Source organism: Apostichopus japonicus, chromosome 1, assembly GCF_037975245.1.
Source record: "Apostichopus japonicus isolate 1M-3 chromosome 1, ASM3797524v1, whole genome shotgun sequence".
Lineage (NCBI taxonomy): Eukaryota > Metazoa > Echinodermata > Holothuroidea > Aspidochirotida > Stichopodidae > Apostichopus > Apostichopus japonicus.
This window is the reverse complement of record NC_092561.1, coordinates 4341476-4369311: the sequence shown is the minus strand read 5'-3', so window position 1 is coordinate 4369311 and position 27836 is coordinate 4341476. Positions and strand designations below refer to the sequence as shown.

Here is a 27836-nt window from a genome sequence, read left to right as displayed (position 1 = left end):
TGAATGAAACACAAATTGACAGTGAATGCCTCCACTGCCTATATATCACACTTGAAAACAATGCAATATACCATAAACCTGTTTTTGCCGGAATGGACGTTTGTTTAACGTTCAAGAAATGGGAACACAGGATTTATAGTGTATGGGAACTTCTGTTGATTTTCCAGTAGTAGTTCAGTTACTGCCACAAATGTAAGTTTCATACATTGTTAGGAGTCTTATATCCACGGTTTGACGCCAAGCTGCTTTATTAGACAACTACCTGTTAACGGTTTTACCGTTATTATAATAAACTACAACTATGTTAAGGTTGTTATCAATTTTGTCATTAATGACAAGTACAGCTATCATTATGTTGGTGCTGATACACTATGTACATGGAAATAAAGGATATCAAGAACCACGTTACAACGCAATTTCAGAAGCAAGAATATCTGGAGGTGGTTACGAAGGGATCGTGGTGGCGATAAGCCCCCAAGTCTCAGAGGATGCTAATCTCATCCAGCGTATTGAAACTATCATGGGTGATTTCTCCAGCTATCTCCATACTATTACAAGGTACGAAGTATTTACTTCTATATATCAGTAAATAAAGTATGATACATTTTTTAAAGGAATACGTGAAGTTGTGGACAAATATAACATGATGCTAGCGTCTTACGAAACGTCAAAGTCTGAAAATGCACTGGTAACGTATAAACTGCAACAACCTACAATGTATAAACAGCCCGATTCATTCAACCATTAACAGTAATTCTGAAATGGCACTGGTAATGTATATACTGAAACACCCTATTATGTATTAACAAGCCTGTTCATTCAATCATTAACAGTAATTCTGAACTGGCACTGGTAATGTGTATACTGAAACACCCTATAATATATAAACAGCCAGGTTCATATAATCGTTAACAATAATTCTGGAATGGCACTAGTAATGTGTATACTTAAACACCCTATATTGTATTAACAGCCCGGTTCATTCAATCATTAACAGTAATTCGGAACTGGCACTGGTAATGTGTATACTGGAACACCCTATAATATATAAACAGCCCGGTTCATATAATCGTTAACAATAATTCTGGAATGGCACTGGTAATGTGTATAATTAAACACCCTATATTGTATAAATAGCCCGGTTCATTCAATCATTAACAGTAATTCTGAACTGGCACTGGTAATGTGTATACTGAAACACCCTATAATATATAGACAGCCCGGTTCATATAATCGTTAACAATAATTCTGGAATGGCACTGGTAATGTGTATAATTAAACACCCTATATTGTATAAACAGCCCGGTTCATTCAATCATTAACAGTAATTCTGAACTGGCACTGGTAATGTGTATACTGAAACACCCTATAATATATAAACAGCCCGGTTCATATAATCGTTAACAATAATTCTGGAATGGCACTGGTAATGTGTATACTTAAACACCCTATATTGTATAAACAGCCCGGTTCATTCAATCATTAACAGTAATTCTGAACTGGCACTGGTAATGTGTATACTGAAACACCCTATAATATATAAACAGCCCGGTTCATAAAATCATTGACAGTAATTATGAACTTATGAACTGGTAATGTGTATACTGCAACACCCTACACTGTAAAAAATTACTGTATAATTTACAGTAGTTCCGTAGTATAAAATACAATTGTCAACAGGTAATTTCAAACACAGCCGGTGTACTGTATTCATATCAACTTTACGCGTACGACGTACATATACGTCATAGTATATAATGCACCGCCGCTAACTAGCTGCGATACATATCATGCATGCGGGACATGCATGCTATTATATACACTCTGGTTGACCATACGTATTCTCTGTACCGGACCCCGTCGCATGTGTACTCGTACTCACACGTCGTGTCGACCGAATTCCGTTCACAGTCTCAGACTAGCTAGCCGTTATTTAAGGTAAGGAATGAGTTCAAATCTTTTATGAAATTGTCCTTTTCGATACGTACAAACACATCACTGATTTTTTTCCGTATCGTACATATTTGGTGCAACAATTCACTGGCTAAATAGTAGCACTAGGCTAGGTCTATATAGCCTAGGCTACACACTGCATGACGCTGTTATCGGGGCAAACTTAAGCCTAGGCTTTTTGCTCTGTTAATTGACTGTTTTTACAGGTGAATTAGTGTGTTAGGCTATTCGTAGTAAGTTTTCCCGCCAAGGTGCGGCGTTGGCCTGTACTACTAGTACTACTAGTCTATAGTAAATATCGCCCTTGCCTTTGGTATAAAGTGAAATTATTTCAAATTCAAACGATATTGTCGGTCTATTATATGAACTATTCGAACTTGAGATTTGGATTGAACTACTGTAGCTAGGCCGAATTCTACTTTGTCATACAGTATGCTTGACAAACTGGTGAGAATAATAGTTAATAGTATTAACAAATCGTAGGTTATTTCTAAGTTTCTTTAATATGCTAACATAGTAGTACTAAAGGAATAGTAGTACTAGTTTATCCATCACTAGCCCCTATCAGATCACTTGCATGCATCAATAAAATGATCAACCCATGTTAATTATCTTATTTAGGCTAGTTACAAAGGCTCAGGTGGTGAAATTTGAGAAAATAATTACAATAGGGCAGCACGTGCTGACGTCACTTTTCAGCATTCACCGGATTTCTGCCGGTGAGCACACACATACCTACAGCGGGATAGCGTACAAATAATGGCTTTTGCTAAGTGAAAAAATGTTTCTTGACGTACTTGTTCCCTAAATCCCAAGCAATAAGTGTTTAGTAGCATATAACTACACAAATGTTTGACATTATTTGAAGTTTAAACTTGTAAATAAGAATATTTTAGCTCTGTCGATCAAGCTAGGCCACAGTAACTCAGTGTCTGTGAACGTAGACCGTTTGTTTTCACCGGCTGATAGTACAGCGGGTTGGGTACAGTTGTCATGGTAACAGCATTGTTCAAAGAAGTCCGCCCTGCCCTATAGTATTACTAACTTCAGATGGCAGCAGGTCGTCTGTTTCGCCCCACACGTGAGAAGCGTGCATTAGCGCCCGGATGTAAAGTAAAATAATTTTGTAATATGTTAACAGGTTCATACAAAAAAAATACTGAACATTTATACAAAATAATGTTACTCATTTTGTTAGGAAATAATATCAAAAAATGACAGTTTAGCTAAGGATGAAGATGAATGGAGAAATTTTAGTAACATTTCATGGCACGCTGTGGGAATTTTAGTATCATAACTTGTACCGATGAAAACAGTACTGTGAATTTCAGTCATAAAGACATGTCATGAATATGATTTTGTTCAGACTGGTTCATAGTTGATGCCAAAAATGTTGAATAATCAACTTTTTACCAGTGATTAGGGGGCACTCATTGATGACGTCCCACACAAGGGGGTGGGTTGGTAGTTTGAACCGTGTGAACTGCGTGGTGGAGGGGTGGGAAGGAGGCAAATACAAATTACCAAAGGCATGAGGAGTTAGGGAGGAGTGATAAGTGAGCATTAACTCAGGGTTTATAGCTTGTGAAGTACATGAATGAAAAAGAAATGTTTTTTAATCCCTCTTTAGTCTTCTTTACTGTACTCCAATTGTTCAAGGTGTATTTGGAATTATCATTTGTACAATGTAGGTAGTGCAGTGTAGGGCTGTTGGCAATTAACGATAAACTGTTATTCGTTCGTTTTGTAGCAATTACGATAAACAAAAGAACTGTAGCGAATAATCGTTAGTGTCGATAATTTCGCGATCTCCAATTGTCCATTGAAAAAAATATGTTAGGCCTACGTCTAATTTTACTGTCTGCAGTGGCGGCGCTACGGGGGGGGGATGGGGGGGGGTTGGGTTGGCGCGGGAGCACAGCCTCAGATTGCGCGATTCCCCCATTTCGCTGCTAATAATGCGAACCCTAGGTGTTACTATAACCAGTAAAAGTGATATCGCTGAATGCCTAGCCTGCGCTCTAACATGCAAATAGTAGGCTATAGGGCTGTTGATTTACGAATAATTGACTATTCGGTAATCGCTACGCATTATTCGAACGATTAACGATTAATCGTTTCCATACGTAACAATTCCGCAAATGTGAAGATTGCGCAATATAATGGAAAATCCCGCGAATTTAAAGATTGCGCAGTATAATGGAAAATCCCGCGAATTTAAAGATTGCGCAACACAACGGAAAATCTTGTTTCTGCTGCCCAATTGTCTACACATGCAAAATGCTTTAATATCCGCCGTTAACGTGTGTTCCCGGCATCCCATTACCATTTGTTACAGAACTTAGAAGTCCTATTTTTATGTAAAAAAAAAAAAAAAATATGTACACTAAAGACCACTCATTTGCTGCCAAGTTTGTGGCTTGGTATTGAATGGATCTTTAATTGTAGTGAGATCTGTGATTAAAATATTGTAGTTCCGTGGAGGTCAAGCTCACCAGCTTTATTTACTTATTAAAGGCCCATTCCTTCTCGTTTTTCAAAATCAACCAAGAAAGAGTTCCATTTTGTTATCTTTTGAAAAAAATCTGCCCCTCATTTTTTCGAATTTTAGGCGCGGCGGATGACGGCAAACAAACAATTTTTTTGAGGGCCTTATGTAAATGTGATAATCATTTCTTTTCAGCTCATACCAGCATGCTGGTGGGAGCTATTGTTACAGTGCAACGTCTATCATTCTATCACTCTATCCGTCAACAATTGGTAAAAACCGCTCCCACTCACACAGTGTTTAATGGAATTTCATGAAACTTGGACACAAGGACCATTGGGTGTGGGGCCATTAGAGGTGGTCCGAAATTTGGGGTCAAAGGTCACGTGTGGGCCGTAATGGGCCATTTTGTGCAAATATGCAAAATGCTTCTCCTACAGATTCCATGGTACAATGTTGAGGGTTTGTGACAATAGTACTGTGGTATTAGTGAATTTAGGTTGTTCATGAATTTGAGATCAAAGGTCACCTAGGGGTCTTTTGTGGCCCAGGCCACGGCCCCATATTTCAAATTGCCTCTGTTCGTACAGTGTATGGCCAATTATAATGAAACTTGGTCACAACGTTCCTTGGGATGAGGGTTATGGGGGGTGTTCGTTTAATTAAGGTCAAATCAGGGGGTCAAAATAAGGGGGTCATCGTGGGTCATTCTTCGTAATATTTTTAAATATCCTAATCTTCTCAAGATTTTGATGGATCATATTCAAAGTTGAACTGATCATTGCTGGATTGTGTATGGATAAGGTGATGCTGATGCCTAATAATTTTTGGTCAATGGTTAATTAATTACAATTAATCCCCATTCTTTTAAAAAAAATCTGATCTCACACCTCTCGCCAAATCTCCTTTAATTTGTCCCCCAGTTTCTGCATGTTTGTTTACATTTGTGGTTAAGCTCATGCAAAAACCTGGGAGAGTTAAAGGAAAATTCCTGTTTGTTATTACCAATAGAGTATGTATAGTTGACTGTGTTAAAGTATAGGAGACCTTTTTTAGCCAATCAGCACTCGCCGATTCTAACAAGTCAAGGAGTCATTTTAACTCCATGGTACTAGAAGTAGAATGTAGCCAGCTAGCAGCTAGGAACAACTTTGGAAGGTTAACTTGTGAGTGAGGCAAATGTCCATTGTCTGCTCTGGTACAGAGGAGAAGGCTTACTATTATTAGGGTAGTTCAGTGATATTGTAGGATAGAGTGTGTACAAATTGCCCAGGATATTGAGGCAAAAACCTATGCAAAAAGAGGGAAGGTGGTTTAGAATAGAGAACAGTGTAAAAAGGGGAAATAGTAATTCACGTAGGGGCCATTTTATGAAATCACTCAAAAGAAAAAAAATCAAAATGATTTAAGGTCACTAAGTCTGTAGGCTGCAGTGTATTTCATCAATATGTTATAAGGTTCGTCAGAATCAAGGCCTCCTGTTTTGATTTACATTTCTCTTTCATTTAATTTTCTATTTCAACCTACAACCACCAAAGATGATGTAGACAGGCAGAAGGATCTTCCAAACACTCCATCCCTGATTGCTTGTGGTAAGCACTCTATCTGTAGAATAAGATTGATTTTAACTCAACCTTTTGTCAACCTAAAGGCTGTATTGAAAATTCATGAGCTAATACGAAATAATATTTACTGAACTGTTTCAGATCACTAATAAAACAAACAGACCTAAAAATTATTTCGAAGCTGTGACATGCTTCACTTCAAATTGAAATGACAAAGACAACAGGACAAGTTCACACAAGGTTGCAAGATTTGATGGGGGTTATTTCTTGCCAATGGCGAAATTAATTTCTGCAGGCATGTGGGTGTGTGTGCGTCTATGACACTTATTGTAAGCATGAAATCTGGGGAATATCAACTTGTGGGACTGTTATTAGGGGTGTACCGGATAGTTCATACTATCCGGCCGGAGATCTGACCGGATAGTTCGTACTATCGGGTAAAATCGGGTCCGGCCGGATCTCAAAATTTTGGATCGGGTACATCCCTAACTGTTAATATACTTAGCTTAGGTTCCCCACTTGGAGTTCAAAAGCCTAGTTTTTTATGTTGTTTGAAGGTCACTTGAGGTCAGCAATCAATACAGTAGCCAAATCCATGCAAGAATATTGCAACTGCAGCAACCTAAAAGGATAAAAAACAGACTACCCAAAAGGAACAATATACCCAGCTGGAATCTCAACACAAATTTGTTCTTGTTGAAAGGAGGTGAATGACAAATATATTTATTCACTTTCAGGTGAGATGTTAACTGCCAAGAAATGGATACTGGTTATCGACCGCCATGTTGTTGCTGACAATATTTTGTCATTCCTGTCTGCCCTCGGAATGCTGTTTTCAGCCTACTACTGTTTCAGAATAGAATATAATGAAGGAGCACCTGCAACTTTGGACTTTTTTCAAAGGTACAGTACACTCAGTATGTCAATAACCATGCCTGGAAAGAAAGGGCAATAATGGTGGGGTTTTTTATGCTGGAATTAGGAGCCACATTTTGAGAAAAGGGGTTCCTGGTTGGTGCACAGAGATTTTGAGTGAACCAGGAGCGAATTTGGGCGAACCAGAAGCCTTCAAGTTGGACATGAATGGTCGATCCAATTTGAAAAAGTAGATACGAACATGTGATATGCAATTTATGAGATCGGTTGTGAATTGGGACATCTTTCAACTTCTTCCACCCCTCAAAGGAAGCGGGCTAGCCCTCACACATGTTGGCACGTGCCAAACCCTTCTCATATCCCTAACCACAGAATCTTTCAACCTCAGCCTTCCCAAACGGCAACCTTCTAACCACCTCATCCCTGCTCAAATTTTTTCCACTCCCATCCAGTCCATCTCTCAGCCTGCTGCTGACGAGGCTCTCCCACAGCTGGTCAACCATTAGCCCACACCTCTCAATAAGTAGGGTGGGATTTGCGCGACAATGGCTGAGAGGAGGCTGAAGTCTGCCCCCTTGTGTTCGCAACAGCGCGGGTTGTCACGCGCCTGCATCCCGCTGTCCAAATTTCTGGGTACCTACTGGCAGTTTCGAGTGGCCAGGGGAAAAGGTGGGTCACATACGACCCAGACGTGGGCCTAAAGGTTATGGGTCTACAGGAGCCACCTGGGTGATATATTTTAGCTCTCAGTGTCTCTAACTGATATAAAAAAGAATTGGGTGGCTCTATATGACCTTAGCTGGTAAAAAGGGCCAGAAAATATCCTAATAATCAATCACAGGACCTGCCTAATTTTTTATGAGAGCCATGGATCCTGTCTAAAATTGCTATTAATCTGGAATACATTCGAAGAACTCACAGGATATCTCACAGAATGCATTGAAAAAGAAACATTTGACCCATCATTTGAATATGAGCTAGAATAATGCTCATTTTCTTAAGGGGATTTTGATTACCTGCAAAACCTTGTGGGTGGAATCGCATCGTCTACATCCATGAAAGTTGGTTTACCATCAAAACAAGACTGTGTACGACAACACCTGATGCATGGTTTGTACGGAGCCTAGGGCACACATCAGGTGCTGTCGGACACAATTTGTTTTTGCCCGCAACACTTTTGCGTGTGCCTTTGCTGTGTGCACCCGCAAGCCGGAAACTCATCCGCATTTGTGGGTGCTGATGTCAAGCTTTGGGTAATTGTATTTAACGACAACTTTCCGGAACATAACAGATTTCCAAGATAATATCACTAGCTCATACCAGCATCATGCTGGTCAGGGCTATTTTGATTGCGCTGCATCCATCACTCTATTCATCACTCAATCTCTCAACAATTGTTCATAAGTGATCTCATGCATATATCCTTTGATGGATTTTGACAAAGTTTTATTCTGTACACTATTATATCTGTCCATTTTTTATTCTTCAATTTTGTAGGTGTTTCTTGATGATAAATCCGGACAAAGGATCGAAACTCAAGAAAGGATATGGCACCCATCCGAAAGTACTCTCTTTGATCCAGAACGTCAGTGACTTCGAATGGGCTCTGTAGTGACAATTGTGAACATTAACAAATAGTAGCAATCAGTGATGGCGCTAAGCAGTGCGATTGCGGGATTCCCGCACTTTTCTTTTGGGGGGGGGGGGTGATGCTTGATTTTATCAGCTTTTAATTTGTACTACTGATGCTCAACTGTCATTTGCTAATGCATAAAACTAGTACAACATCATTTTATGTCGAAGTTTAAATTTACGCTCAATTTTAGTATTCCCCCCAAAATTTAAAAATCCCCCCCAAAAAAAATTCGAAAGGGGGGAATTTTCCCCCCGAAATTATGATCCTAGCGCCAACACTAGTAGCAATTGGTTATAATCTCACAATTTTGTGTAGTAGGTTTGCCATTCAGACATTAGTTCAGCCGAAATAGAATTCCATATGTGTTTTATTGTCTAAAAATGCCCAACTGTGAAGCATGAGACTTGGCTTGAAAGGGGGTTGTTTACCCTACAGTATCGCAGTTAAAACAGGATCATGCCTGCCTTCGCCTTTGATTCAAAAATCGTAAGCCAACCCGGAAGTGTATGCATTAGTACAACTGGCGGGGGAAAAGGTGGTCATGTGGGAGACGGTTCGTGAATAAAGATTATTAAATTTTCGTCTATTTTCATCAAAATTTGGATCAGTTGGTATGTTTACTTTAGGAATATATTCAAGTACTTGAAATAATTTTTTGAGTGTAATATCTTTCATAAAAAATGTATATTGACATAAATGTTTTTAATTGGTCATTAATTATCAACTAATTAGAGGGAGTTCCAATTCTGCAAAAAAACAGGAAATTGTCACCTGGGCATGTAAAAAATTTGGCTTGGAATGACCCACATAAAACTTGTGCAAACATGAGGGACACTTTGTGAATTTTACAACATTTGCAAATAAGGGGGCTAATTCAGCATCATACTAGCTATCTGTTGAGTTTACTGATCGGAGGCTGATTGCGAGATTAACAAAATGAATGGGCGCCCATAGGAGGGTCACTCAGGTAACCAACCATATTGTGTTTGTCTTCCGACCTTTACATAATCATAATCACGGTCTGCCACCATATCATGGCGACGAGGCTAACTGCACATTTTCAAGGTTCTTGTGAACTTGTGTGTGGAAGTGACAGGCCCTCCTTTTGTCACATTTATAACTTTTGTACACGTTGGGTTAATATTGTGAAATCATATTTAGTGCTACAGTTCGGAATATTAATGATGCAGATTCTTTCTCTGGGAAGTTTTGCAAGAAACAGAAAACATTGAAGATACGTTCGTACAAAATGTCCTTCCTCTGAGATATTATGGAGATTTGAGGTAACGAATGAGGCAAAATGTTATACTTTTCTGTTGTATTTGTTATTTTTTTCTTGGGGGGAGGGGGTTAAGGGGGAAACCACTAATTTCGGGGGGACCCGAGATCCACCCGGAGGGGGGGGGGGGGCGGGGTTAGGGAGTGGCCGCCCCTTGAAATGTGTTGCACAGATGTAACATCGCCACTTATTTACTGGCCCAGATTAAAACACATGGCCATATGTAAGACTGGTGTTTTAATGATAGTAAGAATGTAAGCACCAGTTACAGGTATTCATTTAAAGGTTCCAATAAAGTTGTAATAAACTATTTCCTTGTTATTTTCCATTTTTGAAAATTTACTCTGTTTTACCCACAGTCTAAATGTGACTACAGAAAAAAAGCTAAAATTCCTTACTTATATAAATAATGGTCATTTGTACATGTTTCATGTTCAAGCATTTCATTTTTCAAGTAGCTCAAAGGTCATTTGCGAAGGTCACATTGTATGCCCTTGATCGAGTAAATATTGTATCGCTAACCAACTGGTGAAATACCACTGCCATGGAAATAGGACCTGTTAATTTTCCAAATTTGTTGTGACCCTGCAGACAATCAATTGTGAATATTACATTTTTGTGTAAATTAATTACAGTAATGTGTAATTTATTGTGAAATTGGAAAATTTTACATTTCACAAATGTGAATATTACATTTTTTGGTAAATTCATGTACAATTTGTTGTTTATTTCACAGTTTTAAACTGTGAATATTACATATGTTTGTAAATTTATTTACAATAAATTGTCAATTTTACAGTTTTAATATGTAAATATAACATTTTTTTGTAAATTCATTTACAATTTATTGTTAATTTCACAGTTTTCATCTGTATATATTACATATTGTTGTAAATTAATTTACAATAAATTGTTAATTTTACAGTTTTCAACTGTAAATATTGCAGTTTTCGGTAAATATCTTTACAATAATTTGTAATTTGAATTACCAAAAATGGTAAAGTTTACAGTTTTTAACTGTTTTTTAATTTACAAGTGATTGTAAAATTTACAAATTATTTTTGGCATTTTAGCTGACAGCCATTTCACTGTAAAATTTACAATTTTTTCTTTACAGTGTATAACGTATAAACAGCCGGGTTCATTCAATCATAAACTGTTTCAGCACTTCCTCCTTCCTTGATCAACCTATTTTTCTAACGTCTAGATAAATTATGCTTTGATGATCATTACACCAGTTGATTTTGCCTTGTATTGAAAGAGTCATTGTTGCACGACAACGTAAAACAATGTCATGTACAAATGTTGTAGCTGTAGAGTTGTATGGACCTATATCGATAACGTTTGCACTCTTTTCTGTAATGGCAACATGTTACAGTTGACACTATGTGTATGGAACTCATTTTACTTTAACGGGCGAATTTATTCAGAATTTTAGCTTTTATTTGTCATAAATAGTCTACAAAGAAACAAACAGACATAGATTACTTGTAATGGCTCTATAGATATTCCAGTTTTAAAGATATTAAATTTAAGTCTTGTAACAGTGTTTCTTAACCAAATTACTTTGTACCTTTAGTCATCGTTTAATATACTTATATTTTATAACATACTTGTTCTGCGTATTTGCATGTAATCCAAATAACATTGAAGGAAACTAGTTGTTTTTGGTTTCGATGATAATCGTAGCCTTTGTATTCATGATGGCGTGGGTGTGGGTGGGTGTGTGTGCGTGGGTGTGCGTTTATGACCCAGCTTGTAAACACGATATCTCAAGAAAGGAAGGTCCCACCAATTTCATATTTGATGTGTAGAAGTACCACATTAGGTACAATAAGCCTATTATTTTAGTGGAGTTCCAAAATCATTTAGGGTCACCAAGTGAAAAATTGTGAAAACCTTGTAAACACGATATCTCTTAAAGGAAGAGTCGGATCAACTTCATAGTTAGTGTGTAGAAGTACCACCATAAGAACAAAAGGATCTTGATTTTTGGGGAGTTCAAAGGTCATTTGGGGTCACAAGGAGTCAAATGTCAAACCTTGTAATCACGATATCTCAATACTGGACACTTGGGCCAACCACTAATTTAGTGTGTAGAAGTACCATATTGAGTTAAAGAAGCCTAGTGTTTTCCGGTGGAGGTCAAAGGTCATTTGCGGTCATCAGAGGTCAATTTGTGAAATTCTTGTAATCATGTACACCCTCACTATGCATTACGTCAGATTCATGAAGAAAACTGCTCATGTTACATCATCAAAACCACAATGCATTTTTGCATTCTGGTTATCTGTTAGTAGCGTGCTATTTATGACAATTTATAACAAAACTAAATAAGTCCAATGTGTGTCTGTTTGGGTCCACATCTTACCAATAGTTCCCAGCTACCCGTAGAATTAATTAGTCATTTTGTTTAACAGTGCAATGGGTGAAACATATGCATAATGCAACATTATTTGCTTAAGCACAAATATTGCACATCTTTGCTAATATATGGGTTTTATTAGACGCAAAATGGGTAATTTCTGTGAATCATCTCACATGACAAAATTCTAACAGAAAACCTGGTAAAAGTACATGTACTTAATGTTACATTGATGAAGTTCACACTATGAAACAAATACGTGAAACAAGCACACTGCTTGCCGCTACATAGGTAATGGAATCAGTGTTAATGAAGTTAAGTTTTTTTTTTGGTCAAGCGAAAACATCAAAAATGCTTCATCGAAAATCTTCAACTTTCACAATATTATGAAAGTACCTCTAATAATACTCCCATCCACCACTCTGCATGGGAGTTGGCTTGTCTACAACGGTACATTCACTGCCCATTATAGTCATATTCCCACATTCATATTGTGTATGTACCTTTGGTGTAAGTTTAAACACACTGTGCTATCGGATTTGGCGGTAGTGAAACCCAGAGAAAAAACTAGTACATACAGTCTCTTGTAACTTTTCGTATTCTTGGATTTGATTCATTTGTGCACTGCCGTATTTCTCTTCTTGAGCAAATACAAGCATATAAATCTAGTATATTTCCAGTGTTGTATATATAGATACAACCACATAACACATTTTGTAAATCAATATCACGAAAAGAAAAGTCAGTGAAGCTAAGCTTTTATAACGAAAAAAAACTTTTTAATAAGGCGTTTATGCCAACCAATTCTCACTTGAGTTGTTTTTATCTTATTTCTGCTCTTAGTAGTTTCCATCCTTACCAAAAATACAATGATAAACAAATTGAACAATTATTATATTAACTAGCAACTACATAAATTACCCTGTTAAAAGTAAAAACAAGTAACATCCAGAGAAACAAAGCGTAGTAGCGTTAAAAGCATATCTGCAATACCGACAAAGAATCACTGGGGTAAATTCCTGTAAGCAAAGTTAAATATGATGTCTTATTTATTTTATTGTTTTATTAAAATATGCACGAAAACAGCAGAAGTATCACTACTGTTTAATAAAACATTTTCCTGACTCACTGTACAAACATTGTATTTCTTTTCGTTTCAGAGATATGACTTACTTTAAAGAAGTACGAATACTGATCCCATCTACGTGGTCAGATAATCCCAGCTATGTTTCGGCGGTTTCTGAAAGTTTTGAAAATAGTGATGTTAGGATTGATAATCCAGGAGAAGATAGTTCCTTCCCTAATATAAATCGACCCTACACTGCCAAACCTACATTCTGCGGATCTCAGGGACTTTACATCCATCTAACACCTGAGTTTGTGACTAATGGTGACATAGCTAACGTTTACGGTGGATACGATAAGGTAGTTACCTTGGTGTTCTGTTTATATTTGATTTAATATGTAGCATATATAGCTTTAACAATAATGAGATTAATGAAAAGGAGAAATTAATATTTAGGTGTGTACAATTACCAAGTCAACAATTACCCAATCAACCAGTGGGATTTTCGTTGTTTACTTTCTTAGATTTGGTCTTTGTAAAGGGGTGGGAGGGATGGTTCAGAAGACAACATTTCCTTGTTCAGTCCACAACATATATACGAATATTTGTACGAATTATTCCAACAGGTCTTGGCACATGAATGGGCACATTACCGGTGGGGTGTATTTGATGAATATCCTCAGCCCGGCGAACAACACTTTTATGACTCCTCATCGGGTCAAGTAGAAGCTGTTAGATGTACAAAGTCTATTACAGGTCGGTTTTTATAGTAACGCTGTTGTAAATATCATATCAATTATAGTACCAGACTGGTTAACTGACTAAATTGCAGTTAAAATTGAACTTGTTTCAGTGATGTAACTAAGGTAGGCCTGGTATGTATCTCGTTCTGGTTTTATGTAATATGTTTGTCGATCGTATAGGTAATTCATAAATTGACAGATGTATTAAGGAAAATGATTACAATTTCCAATTATATTTTTGTCGAAGTGGAGATATAAATGTATATCTTAATAGAATCACTTTAAACAAATAACGATACAAAAATACTATGTAATCGACTTTCAATACAATGTTTAACATCCACCTATACGTCCATGTAAGTAACCGTATGGATATATGGTAGAGTTTAACCGTTTGTTGGTAAATAGGGAATGACTAAGGATACAATGTGCCTGCACGATGCACCTTCATGTGTTATAAGATGACCAAGTCATCAGGGTCACGGTGAGAGCTTGACGAAATCTCTCAAATTCAAAGTATTTACCTGCGATCTATTATAGATACACTCACCACCAATGAGTAACAAGGTAATACATCGTTTCTGTGTTAATTTACCATACGATTCCTATAGCATAAACTGTTCAGAGCATATTCAATACTATATAATTGTCTCACAGAGCAGGTACAGGTGAAGAAAACAGTTTGACCTGCAGTAGGCCACACTAATGATTTGTAGGTATTACCTTTGGTAGTAACAAGCGCACACAGTTGTTGGCACATCATTTATAAATAGTCCCATAATGGGCTATGTGTCCTATTTTAAAACTAATAAAGTTTTGGTATACTTTTGCTTCAAGGAACGTTGGCTACTTTAGACGGCGAAGCTTGCATCGTTCCACCGGACGGATATCCAGGGGATAACTGTCGCTTTTATGATACTCGAAATTCACCTCAAACAGCTTCTTTGATGTACAAGCAATTTCTTGACTACGTGAGTATAAACCATTAATACAAAAAAAGTCCTTATCCGATAAAATGACGAAGTTTCTGCCTATCGACTATCACAGAAAAATGTATTCCTCTCTGGCTAAATGTCGCTATGTTACAATAATTCTACATACCCGTTGTTTGGTGCTGTTTTCAAAAGAAAATGAAATATTTCATGTTAACTTACACAATGTCATGTTTACACATTCTTACCTACAATAAATGCATCAAACATTACACAACACGTATGGACCACATATTAAACTAATTTCTCAAAGATAGTATTCTACTGTAAAGACTTTTAATTATAACCGTTACGTTTATCAGTATCACAACATGTTTTAAAATTGGACAGTGGTCGACTTTTCTGAGCATAAAGCTATTGCTTATCGGAATTGTGTCCCATTTTTGTGTATAGATTTCTGAGTTTTGTGATGAAGATGAAGATGAAAATAGCAACGAGCGACTAATCCATAACGCAGAGGCACCAAATCGACAGAATAGGCATTGCGAAATGAAGAGTGTGTGGCAGGTATGTTTCTATTCCTCTTGCATTAATGGGGTGTACCTGAATGGATCACGTTACGATGCACACGGAAATATGACTGTCAGCTCTGTTATATTGTTCTAACTAATAGGCCAACATCAGCTGATTTCATCTGCTGGGAAGAGATTTAACTATACCACAACGCTTTTATTCATTTTGTTCATTTTGTTCATTTGATATAGTTGTTTATGACAAGGATATATTTATCAGAGTTGTCTGCAGTATAAGAACAGCATAATCTAAACTGCATCTTTTTCTGTCAGGTTATGAAAGAACACAGTGACTTTGTAAGATCGCAGGGAACAGTCAATATACAGCCCACGAAGTTTGTGAGAGTAAGACAGAGGCCAGCCAGATATGTCCTTGTTATAGATAACTCGGCCAGTATGTTTGCACGATTATTACCCTTAAGACAGGTGAGTGTTTTACAGACAGGTTATTTTGATATACAATGTGTGTTACAAAGGCGATACTGGAGAGAAAAAATAAAAGTAAAGCACATTTAACAAGAGTAGCGTGACACATTCAAACATCTGTAACCTGGTTATTATCTAACACACTGTTACATTGACTAACCTAATGTATTATTCTTTAATAAATATAATGCAAGGGCGTAAGATACCATGTATACTTTCATAACTACTTATAAGAAAAAATACTGTCTTTACCAACCTAATTGTGTCACGTGGGAAATAGAACAAGGAATTTAACATAATCGTAGAATATTCTAATGTTAATGTATCAGGACAGACAAACTTTAACCCAAACTAATATCATGATAGGTAAACGGTTAGCCCATTGAAATAATAAAGAAGATATAGCAAAAAGACAGAAAGCAAGTAAGAAAAATAAGTGGTACTTTCTCTACACGTGAATGGCTCCCTAACTATTCTTGTTCTCCCATTGGTATCCTGCACATGTTTGTAATGTATCATATACACTGAGTGTTCTTGTTGACTCACTATTGTTTGGAATATTCATTACAGGCGATATACATATTCATCAATGAAGTTCTCGTTGATGGCGAAGAACTTGGATTGGTATCCTTTAACAACATTGCTATTGCAATAAGAAACTTGACTACCATCAACGATATTACACGCAATACGCTCTTCATGGATCTCCCAACCCAGGCTGAAGGAGCGACGACCATTGGCGGAGGTGAAAGTTTTATTGTATCTCTGTGTCTTTCTTCATACTTAGTTTCTGTATTGGTGTTTAAGTGTAACCAAACGTTCACACACCAACACTGAGCAGGTACTCAAAGTGTACAATCACCTCACCGACTCAAAACACGATCGGAAAGCCTTAAGCAAAACAAGAGATGAAGAAACAGGAAACGCCTCATATCGTGTCACCGTACACACGTTGCATAATGCCGACAAACACATGGAAGGTTAACTTGGATCACAAAAGCGTACTTGATAATCAATTATTGGACATTGTATTTCACGAAATATAGAATCTTTCAAATATGTTTAGGTTGTATGTGGTGAATTACCGATAGGAAACACTTTTTCGTCAGTGACCAAGTTATTTGTGAATATGATAATATTGATTATCCTGCTATACAGGTGTCGAGAAAGGATTGGATGTATTGAACACTACGGGTGAAATCAACACTCTTGGAGGTAGACTGATTGTCTTGACTGACGGAGAAGAAAACCACGAACCTCTTATCTCAGACATCATCAACAAGGTAATGTTGATGCTGTGTCGCTGTGTTGTTGTATTTATTAATGCAACAGAGAGGAGTTTAAACAACTTTTAAAAGTCAGTATGTTTGGGCATATTTGTTAGTGTATAACCATTGGTATTATTGTTTTCGCAACAAAATGAATGGTCTCGCTATAGTGATAGGTGAAAAGCAACGGTGCTGCTGTGAAATTGCTGAAAACTGATTACACAGACATGTTGCGTAAGTACAATAGCTAACAAACATTGTACACAATGTGACAAATTATTTGGATTAAACATCCCTTTCTAATTGCAGACGGGCTCTGTCCTAATCCATACTATAGCTATTGGCAATTTAGTTGATCTAAATTTAGAATCCTTAGCAACTCGTACCGGCGGTCGACAATTTCTTCACCAAGACTCATCCACCGCCCTCTTTGATATATTCAGTCAATTTGGAGTTGATCTGAGAGGTAAGCCTGTCTTCTCCACACTTCCTTTGACAATCGTTGGTGTCATCTGAAAATCTTTTGTAATTAGTTTTAAGTTTGACAATGCATAGTATTTGATTTCTCGGCAATGACAGTAATGGAGCTACCTATTCTGCTAAAATCATTGTGTAAACATTTCAACAACCACCCAATGTACATGGCTTGATCAGTTTGTACAGTGCATAAGAAACGAACGTTAATCAGAATGTTAGAATGTTGTATAATCATGTTAGACCTGTCAGCAGATCTAGGCTGGGGAAAATTACTAACAGACGAATTCATTACTTTAAGGCTGTTTCACTTAATTACTGGTTAGGAGTCTAAACTACTGTCCTTATGTTTAATAGTAAGTGTACCTAGTATACAAGATGGTTCACGTTGTAGATTTTAAGGGTTGTTTAGTGTCAATTGTACACGAAATTATTGGCAAAACGTTTAGAGTAGTCAGGTTAGTCCAGTCAATCATTATGCATAGGATTGCGTGTTTAGTATTTTCTGTCTGTAAGTCCTTCTCAGTAGCAACTGGTCAAAAATGTAACACATATTATGAAATTATAACACACATTAGTTTAACTGATTAACGGGTACACACCTTTCCCAGTTTTAACTAATAAAGCCATAAATATCAGCTGCAACATCATTTCAAGCTCGGTATGGATATGCCAATGTATTGATGAGGCTAAGCAAACGGTGTGCAAGAGCAATTTGACAGATTGAAATAAAGCCACTGGCAAGTGAGAACACATCTGGACTTTTCATCATGTACGAAATGTCAATTACACTATTACTTTGAATATAGATAAGGAAAGCCTTTTGATCTTTATCGTGATAACTTTTTCATCTCATGTGAAATATAATTGATTGTGATTTGTAGGTGCCAGTGCCGAAGAATTAGTCAGTGAATATATCGCGAACTTCACCATGGCTGAAGGACTACGTAGGATAACCTTTGTTAGAGACAACACGTTAAGAGGAGGAATAACAATCTATGTAGGTGTGGCCAGAGAACTTGGTTTTGGATTAGGTAGTGAAGATCTCTTTGAAGTACGTCTGGAATCACCGTCTAGTCGTGGGTCTCAATCCCGGTTTGAAATCAGTGCATCTTTGTTTATTGTAGAAACCAATAGTCAAGAGGTAAGACTAAGTGACCGTGTGATATTACGTTGTAATTAGTGTACATTCTAGTTGAGCTAAATAAAGCGTTGAATTATTTTGTATTTAGTGCTTCTTTGTTTCCTTTATGCTATTATTCTTCCTTTTTACGACAACAGAGGAAAGAATCGGTACATGGTGATACTTGGCTATCTTGTGTTATTTTATAATGTTTTATCAAGTTTCTTTGGTGTATATTTCAATTGAAATAATTTGAAACAGCATGTCGGCCTTAACAAGATGTTATTATTAAAGTATGAATGCCTTAAGTATTCGTGGTCGTGTAACGTTGTTTATTTGCATAATATGCATCAAATGGAAAAAAAATATGACATTATGAATTATATCTTCCTACGTATTAACATGTGCTAAATAATAATTATATTACCTACCGTTGTCATTTCAATTGAAATAATATTTAAATAAGCATGTTGTTGTTAAATTATGAATGACATGGGTGTCGATTCGTTATGTGGAAATTCCTTGGTCATCCATAATTTCTTTTTGTATCGGAAGCATTGGTGACCCATAAGAAGATACTCTCCATGTGTCTTAATACCCAGCTCAATTAAGAGTAGGTACATGGTGAAGTGCCTCAGTGTAGCTGTACATTGAGTAATCACACTCTAGAGTCCAAGCGGCACCGCAAAGTCTGCATACACAGTATTTCACTAATACAATCTGCTCCAGTTAGGACCTAGTAGGCCCATTACTTACCTGACGCAATGGCTTCCTTATTTTCGTTTTTTTTCCCCACCTATCCTATTGTCATTCACAGTATTGCATATTCTTCATTTGTTTAAAAAGAAGTGCATGACATAAGCACACTTTTATTTTAATATTTTCACAGGAAGGAATATGGACCTTAACATTGCAAAGTAAGGATTTTAATTCCTTAAACGTTAGTGTTTTAGTTCTTGCTGAGACTGAAGAAGACTTGAATAATCTACCGATTACGGCATCTGGATTTTGGGCGACGAGCGATCTCAATCCTCCGCAAGTACAGACTGCTTTTGTTTCCTTATCAAGAGGTAATGTTGAGTTGAAGCAGTGAATTTGTCGTATTGAATTACAAATTATATTTAAAATCCAACCAAATGATTTCGAACTTCATATTGCTATTAGTTAGGTGCGTTGCTACTATAGAAGTATGGATAGACATTGTTTCTTTACCAAAACAACCGACGCAGATGAAGTACGACAGCAACTAGATTACAACCTTTCGATGGTTGTATAATCACTTATACTAATATGTATTCTAATTGACATATTTTGTTTGCAGTTTTGTGTCTTTATTCAGTATACAGATAAGGTTTGGATGGAAAGAGATAATATGCACAGTTACGGCCTACACATTGAAGTTTAAAATACCAAATTGTGTTGCAATTGATTTAGCAATATGACGATTTTACGGTACCGCTTGATGAATATGTAATTGTTGATCCCAACATCAGTTTTTCATTTGTCATGAAAGGATCATAACAGGATGCATATGAAAATACTGAGGCTCCCTGGATTTTGTACTTCCAGCACCACCAGGACTTTTCTTGGCGACCCACTGTATCCCCCCCCCCCCCCCGCCCAAACAAAATTGAGAGAAAGCGATGTTCGTTGTTATTCGTCCAGAAATACAAATCTATCATGTGCTTCCGCAATTGGTTAACAGGTTACAACCCTGTAATTGGCCCTGACGTGGAGGCAACTGTTGAAACTCCGAACGGTGTTAAGAAGATAAAATTATATGATGATGGTATTGGGGAAGACATTGTTCAAGGTGACGGGATTTACAGTGGCTTCCTTTCGAGTTTAGATGGAACCGGTCGCTACAGCGCCCAAGTAAGATAATAATTCCTCCTTAATAGTTTTCCAATAGGGCAGATTTACACTCTAACAAATTGTTTATGTATTTAACTATACGCTCTGATTTTCAGATCGCTGCAAAGCATTTGACAACCGATTATGCCCCAAGGGTATACCAGCTATAAACGTGAAGTTAGAATGTGTGACAAAAATTTATAGGACAGTTAAGACAAACATATTTATTCGCAATGTATTGTAACCAGTTCCAAAATAAGAGATAATGAATTTTACACTTTTGTTGTAATATCATAGACACAGAATTCTCACACCGTTGCTGTAATTGCCCCCAAAAAACATGTATCAAATTATCAACATGTTAAATAAGACCACACCAGACCAATTATTTGTTCTGGTGAAATGCTATTTTGAATACTTTCTAGAAATGTGTTTGCCCTTCCTTTTCAGAAACGGATGCAGTTACAATTTATTTATTAACTTTCGCCTCTCCTATTCTAGTTTTCTATTCGAGGTGAAGGTCAGATTGTAAACGGAGCTAGAGTTGGAGTTGGTGCAGCTGTAGACCCTGAAAAGGGTCAGGCTGAATGGAACGTAACCTATGAACCTAGCGGAGATGTACAAAGAACGATAACTGGCGGCAGTTTTACTTGTAACAATGCTATGACTTGTACGGGTATGTGATACGAGGTTGTAATATTAATAATCCATGTACTGTTTCAGCTATATTATTTCACAATTGATGGAAAATATGGCTCTCCGTTTTTTGCACTCATTGTCAAATTTGCAAGCAATTGAACCGTATGAACACTGGGACCGGGCATCGAACTAATTACGGTATGTGAAATGATCTCTAAGCGTATTTGTTTGCATTGTATTTATTTTCATTTTTGTTTATTAGTAACTGTATTGTCAAAGGCACGACGCTCAACGAACTGAGTGTGTAAAGGATAAAGTAAGCAAATATATGAGTAGCTCCAATAACTCGATAGTGAGTATGTCATACTCGCATGATTATCGCGAAAAAGGACTGGTAGATGCAACATGTTACGTCACCATCGTCATTGTCGGCATCGATATTGTTATTACATACAGTGCACAGTTCAAATATGCTTTGAAAACTATTTATAATTTACCTTTCAGATAGCAACAATTACGGGCCTTACCGTGTTAATAACCTACATAGGAGGGATTTTTTGGCAGAAAATAGGACTGTGGAACTTATCTTTGCTGCACCCGGGGCCAATCTAATGGATGGAAGAGGTAACTGAAATCTTGACTGGGGTTTGTTTAAGGGTTGTCATTAACATTTCGTGTAACTGTATCGTTGTCCTTAGCAGAATTTGTTTTAAAATAATTTTTTAGAAGTTTCATAAGGGATTTGCATAAATTATTAACAGGAATATATGTCAATGACTTAAGAATAACGACCATTATAATAAGCAATTTAATTCACTTGTCTGAATGATAACAAAAATAGCAGTTTCATATTAGTGCTTTCAGCGAAGTCCATAATTTCCTTCAAAATGTTATGCGTTCTCAGCGCAGTTCATAATTTCTTCTCAAAAGTTTTGCTTTCTGTTCGCTGTTATCGCGAATGAAACATGTGATGCTTGATTTCACGTCTATTTAAAAATAAATAAGTACCTTGTGAACATATGTGTAGAGAATGATAATTTGGTTTTCTTCCGTTGTTAAGTTACGGCTGAGAGTCAATGAAGTATGGATGTTCTTGTATTAAATAAGTTTGACATGTGTTATTTTAAATTATCAGCACGCAGCTACGTTATCCGTTATTCTACAAGCTTTGATGAATTCCGTGGTACCTTTGCATCTGGAGTCACCTTGGGTACTGTTGAAAATGACGAAATTCCTTACATATTAACAGGAAATCCAAATATTCCATCCATGGCAAGAAATGAAGAGATTTATACCATAATGTTACCTTTAAGATCAGGTAAACTTAATGACAAAATATTGCAAAAGAACATTGTATATAAACATTGTATTTCAATCATATAGTGTGTTTCAAATGCCTCATTCTGCAATTGAATTATATATTCCTACGTAAATTCGTATAACTGACACGTATAATTGATTAGTTTTATTTTCTTCCGCCGAAGCAGTAAGATTTGACTCTTATAGACTTCATATTTTGTTTCTCTTACTGATGATATGCACCGACAAGGGAAATCCCTAGCTTAATCTGAGAATATCTTAGTTTTGTATATCAATCTCGTTGGTGTTCAACCTGCTCATTAAGTAATCTGTATTCTGTGCTTGCATGCTGCCCCTTGTAGTTTCTGTTACTTGTCATTCAGCCTCTGAGAAAGATCCTGCCAGGTCGTTAAGTCAGGCCCATTAACATTTACACAATATCTAAGTTGTTAACATATTTATTTTTCCTTCAATTTTTCAGAAGATGAGACGTACTTTTTTGCATTAACAGCCACTGACGGTACATACATAAGCCCACCATCAAATGTCGTCTCAGTTAAACTGAGAGCTGTGGTTCGTGCAACCGATAGACCTGATGCAGCATCATCGACCACAGTCCAACCTACCCCTAACCCTAAACGTAACCTCCTCGCAATAATAATTCCAATATCTGTTGCCTTGCAATTGATTATAGATATCTTTGGGTTGTGTCAATATGTATAATGGTGCGTTACATGAAGGGTAAAGGAACGAATGAAAATAGACGTACACAACGTGATGATAACAATGGCATGCAAATGAGCAACGATCCTGCAAATCACAATTCTGATGATCGTAGGCCGATATCCCAATCCTATCTTGATATTATTGATGGTCCTTACTATTCTCGAAATATAAACACTAGCACTGATTCAACGGAAAACGAGACGGTTTAGACCACTGATCCGCGATATTTTTCTTATACTACCCATGAATTAGTAAACTTTGAATGTGCAACGGGACTTACATTGACGGAATAGACGAAATCAAGAGGAATAGTTTTATTTTTTTCATCTGCTATTATAATGAGTATGTAATATAGATTCCCTTCATGAAATTACGGAACATTTCAGGATTCCCTCAATACACTGAGGGATATATTGGTTCCCACCTTTTGAAGAAAAAATCTGAGTAGGTTAGATTTAACAAAATAACTTGAGTTTGACAGTTAGAAACACTAACAAAATCTTCAAAACATACACCAAGTTAAAAGCCTTTGTTTATAGAATGCCTCTGTGGTGGAATGTACAAATAACCAGGTGATTCTGAATTGCCAGTTCTGATTGTGAAAACATATAGTCAAGCTCAGTTCATATCGGTGACAAATGTCAAAGCCATATGATACACGTTATTGGTTTACCGCTAATTATCCCCTATTTGCCAACATTACTTAATTAGGAGACTATAATGGCATGAACTTGTGCCAGCCTGTCAACCTAAACCACATCAGGAAATCTCACAGATTGGGGAAAGTTTAGCCATTGATGCTTGCATAGCACCACACACTTGAAATCCAATAGTATGCAAATAACTCCAATATATATTCCAACTGAACGTGAGCAAACATGTCTATCGAGTGTGCACAACCTTACTTGCACCAAGATCTACTACTACAGTTGACAGTCTGCCGAGATCTACCAGTCAAAATAGCTGTGTTACTTACAGCCTCCGGAAGTATTTAATATATACTGTTGTTTGCACATTGTGCCCGGGCACTCACCCAACGCGATTATTACTCGGTTCCGAATTAACGACCCGACTCCGTATTAAACGGCTAACAAACTTGCCGTAGGAAATCATGTGCAAAACATTGGCCTACTCTGTGACTGTCTTAAATCTAAATTTCATAAGTTAAGATTAGACTTTAGTTGCATGTTTGATGAAATTTTAAAATAAATTCCTTCATGTTTGCCTGCATGTTTGCTGTCATAGCGAATCTTGGCCCCTAGGAAATCTGGGGTAAAGTTACCCGGGCTAGGTGACATCATCACCCCTCATAACTATCCCACTCTGGCAGCAGACTGTCACAGTTAATTATTGTCAAAGTTAATTACATACTGTTACAGTTTATTACTGTCACAGTTAGTTACTGTAACACTTAATTACTGCCACAGTTAATTACATGGTTTTCCTCCCTGCTGACCAGAAGAAAAAATCTTGAAAATTATTTGGAATCAAATTAGTGTAAATACATTGTGATGCTTGTGCAACCAAAGATGTTCTCCTTTTAAAACCTCCTTGGTACAACTAACTGGCCCCTAAGGCCATTGGCGCTTTGTAGTGGAATGTATACATACACAGCCAGTACACCTAAAATGTACATACAGTCAGTACACATACACTATACACTTGTAATAGAAAGAAATACTGCAAGGGTGATCTGAGGAGAGGATGTTGTACTAAATCACAATAGAAAGATACAGCCTATTCTTCATGTATATGTTTAGTGTTATGTTGAATAAGTATTGAATGTCATTTTCAATTGGTAGCAAGGGAAATGGGACCTACATTATTCATAACAGGTAAATACAAACTTGTATATATGCTACTGAAGATAGCTTTTAAATAAAACACACAAGTTGCAGTTAAGTAAAAGTGAAACAGATAATTTCCCATACTGCTCAATTTTATCGACTATTTGTTTGGGTGAAGGGTAATAATGGTTTCATATTTTCAGTCACGAACGTTTTTAACAAGCATGTTAGGCCGATCCGACAGTAGGATATACATTTACTTTGACAAGGGCTCTATCAATTTTTGCGTTAGTCAAACAGTTTCTGCCTGAATATGCCCGGATTAACAATTCGGTACTGGGAAATAAATAAATAGAACTTTCCAGGATTTCGAAGTTCAGTTCCACGAACAAAGAGCATAATCTAGGCGTTGCATAGGCCTACTAAGGTTCCTTCGAATCTGACAACATGAAATTGTTACTTTCGACTTGTGAGCGAGCTTTCGCTCCCTGTGACTAATAATTTACTTTGTTGAAAGTCCTTTCTTTATTATTTAGTTTCAATAACAGGGAGCATAATCTCGGCGTTGCGTGCTAAGTTTCCCTTGAATTTCACAACAGGAAGTTGTTATTTACGACCTGTGAGCAAAGTTTCGCTTTCTATTAAAATAGTTTTACTTTGCTGAAAGTCCTATTTTCATCTCCTTGTCCCAGCTAGCTTTCTCATGATTTGGGAATGATAAAACTATTCGAAGTGCATATCTGACTTGGATATTGATCCCCATTATACATATCAACCGTTTTAAGATATGCTTTCAAGAATTTATTGAAATATTATAAATGCATTCGGGCCTAGCCTGTGCTGGCTTAAGTAAGGCTAGGCCTAGTTCAGCGTAGGCCACATATTGATTACATTTACACATATGCCTAGGCCTAACGTTAAGCTAACTGTACATTCGTAAGCTAGGCTCGGGCCTATGAAGTGAGTTGTGGTAGCCTAATTAGTTACTTGTAAGTTTCAAGTTTGGTCTAGCGTTAGGCCCAGTGAAACATACAACAAAGCATTCGTACGCGCCACTCAGAAATCATCGAAAAGTCGACTGATTCAATCAGGATATCAGTTGTATTTATTTTCGTATAGGCCTGCCCACCTTCAAATACTGCGAGGAGATCTTCCAATCCAATTCTTTGAGAATGAATGATACAAAGGTGTCCATAATATCCGCCGAAATTTCTATCTTTGAAAGCTTCACCAGGTTTCGTGTCGACGTTGTGTGAAAAAGCTAGATTGTGGTCACATGACTACACCTGTTCTATGAACAAAGTCCTGTGGAAATGACCCGGGTATGGGTAAAAACAAATTCTAACATTTCGCAAGTTTTAAACAGCTTCACACAATACCTCAGCGAAAAAGACCAAATTGTTTGTTTGTTCAACTATATTTCAACCATCAGAATTATCAACATTTTACATAATTCAAGTATATACATACAACGTATATGGTTGTGGGGATTCTCGAAAAGTTCAAAATTCTAGATAAATAGTTAATGATGAAGCAGTTGGGTCACTCAAACTGAACCAGCTTACTACAAACTGAACAGTTATCTCAAACTATTTACAGGTAAACCATTGTTTCTGTCATCAGACAACTATATTTCTTATTTAGAGTACGGAGAGTATACCGTACTGTTTAATATATGTTAACAGCAGGTGTTTCATATTATGGTGGTAGATAACTTGAGTGGTGAAAACTAGAGCTTTCATAATTGTATACGTTACATTGTCAACATGAACCGATAATAGTCAAATGAATGTAGACAAAATACAAAAGCTTCAGAATAGGGTTGCAAGGATTGTTACTAAAAATAATGATTTTACTTATTTTAGAGGCATTGATCTAGTAATGGAACTTCCATGGATTAATGTGAAACACAGAAGGGATTATTTTATATCTATTTTAATGTTTAAAGCCATCCATGGTGTGGCGCCAGATTAAACTTCTGATGATGTTACTATGCAAGTTGATGTTCAGGTTAGACTCACGCGTTCTTTTAATGTAAATGATGTTCACGTGCCTTATGATAGGTTAGAATGTTTTAAAAACTCCTTCTCATTTATGGGTCGAACCGTTTGGAACAGTCTACCTGAAGAATGCATATACTTTTAAATGTCATCTTAAAGTTTACATGATATCTTAATGTTTATATTTTACCTTTTATCGTTCTTTGTTTGGTTTTTTGCATTTTTGTTGCCTGTTTTATTTTATATATGTTGCTTTTTTTCATATTTTTATTGTTTCACAGGACCGCTGTTTATAACAACTATGTTGAATATGTTACCCTGTATAAATATATAAAATAAATAAACAAATATACTATCATTATTATATATGGAAATCAGATCAGAAGTTAGTGTCTATTCATAGAAACAAAAAATGTTCATACTCTTTACCATGCAACTGATCCTCAATAAACTTTTAAATATCAAATATCGATATCACAAGATCACGGTAGATTTTATAAACTAAGAGATAGTTTGTCAGAATATATCGAAATGTTTTAGTAATTTAAGGTAAAGAGAAAGCGTTGATAAACTATTTAATTTCTGACCTTATCCAGAAATGCGTCAATAATGTTATAAAAGGTATGCAGCGTCAGTTCCGCAGTTTTCAAAATAAAAGTAGCTAACTACCCATTATTGGAGTTTGCTTTCATTTTTGGTGTTATAATATATATATATATATATATATATATATATATATATTTTAATAAATTAAGAGATAGTTTG

The 27836-nt window shown here is 36.6% G+C and overlaps 1 protein-coding gene and 1 long non-coding RNA gene across 3 annotated transcripts; both read left to right on the top strand.

Annotated features, from left to right (window-relative positions):
- Positions 1-59: 59 nt before the first annotated feature.
- LOC139960678 (calcium-activated chloride channel regulator 4A-like) lies at positions 60-27823 on the top strand. Its single transcript, XM_071959273.1, has 16 exons — positions 60-558; positions 13323-13587; positions 13855-13984; positions 14809-14942; positions 15357-15470; positions 15749-15901; positions 16472-16646; positions 17060-17184; positions 17479-17635; positions 18528-18787; positions 19656-19836; positions 20472-20641; positions 21122-21296; positions 21764-21883; positions 22395-22577; positions 23040-27823. The coding sequence occupies exons 1-16, from the start codon at positions 302-304 to the stop codon at positions 23279-23281; spliced, it is 2841 nt and encodes a 946-aa protein (XP_071815374.1). The 5' UTR covers positions 60-301; the 3' UTR covers positions 23282-27823.
- On the top strand, positions 1545-10107 carry LOC139960953 (uncharacterized). Of its 2 annotated transcripts, XR_011790675.1 has the most exons (4): positions 1545-1938; positions 5980-6033; positions 6744-6909; positions 8380-10107. It is a non-coding gene; the product is annotated as an uncharacterized lncRNA (long non-coding RNA). The 2 variants fall into 2 exon arrangements; XR_011790673.1 differs by lacking the exon at positions 1545-1938 and having other exon boundaries at positions 3861-6033.
- Positions 27824-27836: the final 13 nt, after the last annotated feature.

What these genes read in the sequence shown, in the direction of transcription:
- LOC139960678 (XM_071959273.1), top strand. Translation starts at nt 302, where the DNA reads ATGTTAAGGTTGTTATCAATTTTGTCATTAATGACAAGTACAGCTATC. An exon ending in TATCTCCATACTATTACAAG is followed by an intron (nt 559 to 13,322) that starts GTACGAAGTATT and finishes TTTTCGTTTCAG; the next exon opens with AGATATGACTTACTTTAAAG. An exon ending in AGCGACGACCATTGGCGGAG is followed by an intron (nt 16,647 to 17,059) that starts GTGAAAGTTTTA and finishes CCTGCTATACAG; the next exon opens with GTGTCGAGAAAGGATTGGAT.